This window comes from Helobdella robusta (genome assembly GCF_000326865.2).
Source record: "Helobdella robusta unplaced genomic scaffold HELROscaffold_23, whole genome shotgun sequence".
Taxonomy (NCBI): Eukaryota; Metazoa; Annelida; class Clitellata; order Rhynchobdellida; family Glossiphoniidae; genus Helobdella; species Helobdella robusta.
The window spans coordinates 79338-82620 of NW_008704216.1; the positions used below are offsets into that span (position 1 = coordinate 79338).

At 27.5% G+C, this 3283-nt stretch overlaps 1 protein-coding gene across 1 annotated transcript in view; it reads left to right on the forward strand.

Moving 5' to 3' along the window:
• The window catches only part of HELRODRAFT_172160 (hypothetical protein), a gene marked incomplete at both ends in the record, with an annotated part of 7359 nt that extends 7204 nt beyond the window's left edge, over positions 1 to 155 (forward strand). Inside the window, one exon of the mRNA XM_009018844.1 lies at positions 132 to 155. Coding sequence (XP_009017092.1) covers positions 132 to 155 — 24 coding nt within the window. The remainder of the gene's footprint in view (positions 1 to 131) is intronic.
• Positions 156 to 3283: the final 3128 nt, after the last annotated feature.

Here is a 3283-nt window from a genome sequence, read left to right on the forward strand (position 1 = left end):
AGTGTAATGGTTAGAGTGCCTGGTACTTATGTTGAAGAACCCGGGTTTGAAGTGAAAAGAGATCCAAGCCTTGCACTGCAATGTTATTTAATGCAACTTTTTTTCAAAATGTTTTTGTTTAAACGTTTCAGAGGTACATAAGAAAAAGTTTATAGACAAATGTAATTTGTGGAACAATTGTAAAATGTAATTCAATAAAATAGAACGAAAAATAAATTAAATATTGTTAATAATTAAAAACATGTAGTTTGTGAAGAATTGTGAAAAAAAATGAGAAAAAAAGAGATTTTAAGTTGCTTGGGTATCTGGTTTGTGATTATATTTTCCGCAATTACAAGCCTAAATACTACGTTCTTTTTGTCATTCATGTTCATCATTCCTCCGTATGTACGAGTATTTGTTTGTTTAGCCTTGCAATTTTACACTTTCTATTTAAAAGTTTTTATCAAAAAATGTCACTAATGCCAGTTTTTTCACAATTTTCCGATTAAAATATTGTTGGTTTAGTTTTAAGCGAGAAGGGAATCTATATAATCAACTTTCTGGCTGCTTGACAAACCTCCCATTTTCATTGCTTACCTTTCATTGCTCTATTTCTTTCACATCTGTTCGTTTGGCTGCTATTGTTTTCTGGCTGAAATGTTTATTACTGTTCAAATAATCTTTGATTTTAAAAATGAAATTAGTGCCCATTAATTGTTTTTTTTATTATTTATTTATTCATTTATGTTTGGTTAGGTTTTATTTATTGTTTTCTAAATCCTGAATTTAAATTTAGAAAAAAGATTGAAAAAAGGTTTTTCAGATCTGAGATGATGATGAATTATTTTTCAACCTTCTTAATTATAAACACATCAAGCTGAAACCTTCTTCACTAAAATTCAAAAGCATCTTTAAATAACGCCGATGATTTATGTCTAGATGAAATATTTTATGAAAAAACTCTTTTTCATCTGACAGCGTTGGAGATATAAAATATACAATGCATATTGATTCAGTGATTTATTGAATGTATAATAAGAAAATTTTATAAACTCATTTCTGTTGTGTCTATATGTTTGTATGTTTTTGTAAGTCTAGTATGTTTTTGTATGTCTATTCACAGAATGTAATGTGTGTATATTTTTGAAATGTTGTATGCGGATGTTCATGTGTTATTGGCGAGAACCGTGTATATTTGTTATATATTTTGCTAGACAAAATTTAGTTTAGAGTTTAATTAGAGTAATTTAGTTTAAAATTTTGTTGAGAGTTTCAAAATACTTTGTTTTCAATTGTATTTGGGGCTAAGAATGCACCTCTGCAACGATTCGAAAGGAAGATAATGTTCATAGGCTATCAAGTAGCCCACTATAATTACGTTTCTTAATTTCAATTACATAAAGTTTATAAAATCCTCTACTTACTGGCTTAAAATAAATGAAGACAAACTTTTTGTTAGAGAATAAAGTTGGACCAATGAAAGCAATTAAAGCATGAAAGCAGCTGATTGAGTTTCTTACTAATTACCCATTCTCTTGAGAATTTTTCTTCAATTTCACTTTTTTCACTGATTTTTAAATGTTTTCTTGTTGAATGAAAATAACGTGTCTCAGGCTACTAATTAATAGTCTTGTTGTTTTTGTTTATTTTTTTTTGGTTATTCGGCGTTTTTTTTCCATTTACGATTTTGAAATTTTGACGGCGCCTATGTAAAACGACGAAGGATGCAGCACTGTGGAATCGACTGAAAGCGTTTTGCGTCAACAACAACATTTCAAAATTTTAAATCTTTTAAACTTTTCAAAAAAACTTTAAAAATGTTCATCAATATATTGAGAAAATCAAGTATAATATAACTGTCATTGGAATGCAAAATGTTAAAATGATAATATGAAATGAAATAGTTCATCATTTCATGCGTCACACAGGTCACATGAAGATGATTCTGAAGAATGAAATCAGTAGACAAAAATTACAAGAAAAAAATATTTATTGAATTTGTATCTAGCAAGAGATAATTATGGCCCATAATCTCACTAAGGAGAGGGCTTTTTTTTCTAAAAACTGAAATGAAAAATATTTCTGTTCGGGTAAAACTAAAGAATTAGCTAAAGGAAAATAATTTTGGAGATTACGAATTTGATAAATTGAATTATAATTCTTAATATATGATCAGTTTTTTTTATTAATTAGAAATAATTGAAATTGAAATATACAATCGTAAGTCCAAATCCAACTATAATTTTTCATGTTTCCATTGAAAAAATGAAAAAAATTTTCAAATTAAAAAATAAAAAATTGTGTGTCTTAATTTTTTTAACGTTTTTATTTTAAATATTTTAACTAATAATATTTTAAATATTTAAATATATTTAATATATTTTTTAAATATTTAACTGCGTTAAACTATTCTATCAACTGATCTGTGCATTCATCTAATTATTATTCATCCAACCAACTAACTATCCAGCTACTCAGATATTCATTCACGTATCTTTCCATTCCTCCTTCCATTCATCCACTATCCATCAATTATATTTCCTTTCTTCGTAGTACTTTACGATTTATCTGTTTGTCACTTCCACACAGATAAGTAATGTTATCATTAATTCATGCTGACGTCACATTTCTCATTCATCCATTCACCTTTTCATTCATATAACCAAACAACAAACCAAACAATCATCCATCCATCTTTTCATCTATCTAATCAAACAACAAACCATACAACCAACTAACTGACTAATCAATCCATTAACCAGCTAGCTAGCCGGCCAATCAATCAACCAACCAACTACTAAACTGTCTAACCAATCAAAACCAATCGATCCTCCAACAGTCTAATTATGTAGTTAATTAATTTACATTCGTTTTTTAACTATAATATATTTTCAAAACTAATGTTCAAATTTTGAAATTTTTGAACATAGTAAAACGTTTTCACAAACATGAAAGAATAATTATTTTTTAAAAATTTAAACATTTACGCAATTGAAGTTCTAATCCAAGAAGTTTTGTTACGATAAACTCTTTGAAAGGGAGAAAATTGTAAACAGAATGGGAAGTTAATTTTAAGAAGATGATAAGTTTCTTACAAAGCCTGGCCTCGACTGTTTCAAACAAAAGTTGAAGCTGTGCAACAATCAATAACTTCTAAAGAAGAAATCCTTTTTGAAAATTTTGAAATGTGTCTTTTTAGTCCCTGTTATTTAAAAACATTTTACGACATGTCTCAAACTTACTGCCTAATAACAATCATATTTTTCATACAATAATTATCTCTAACCGGATAATATTTAAG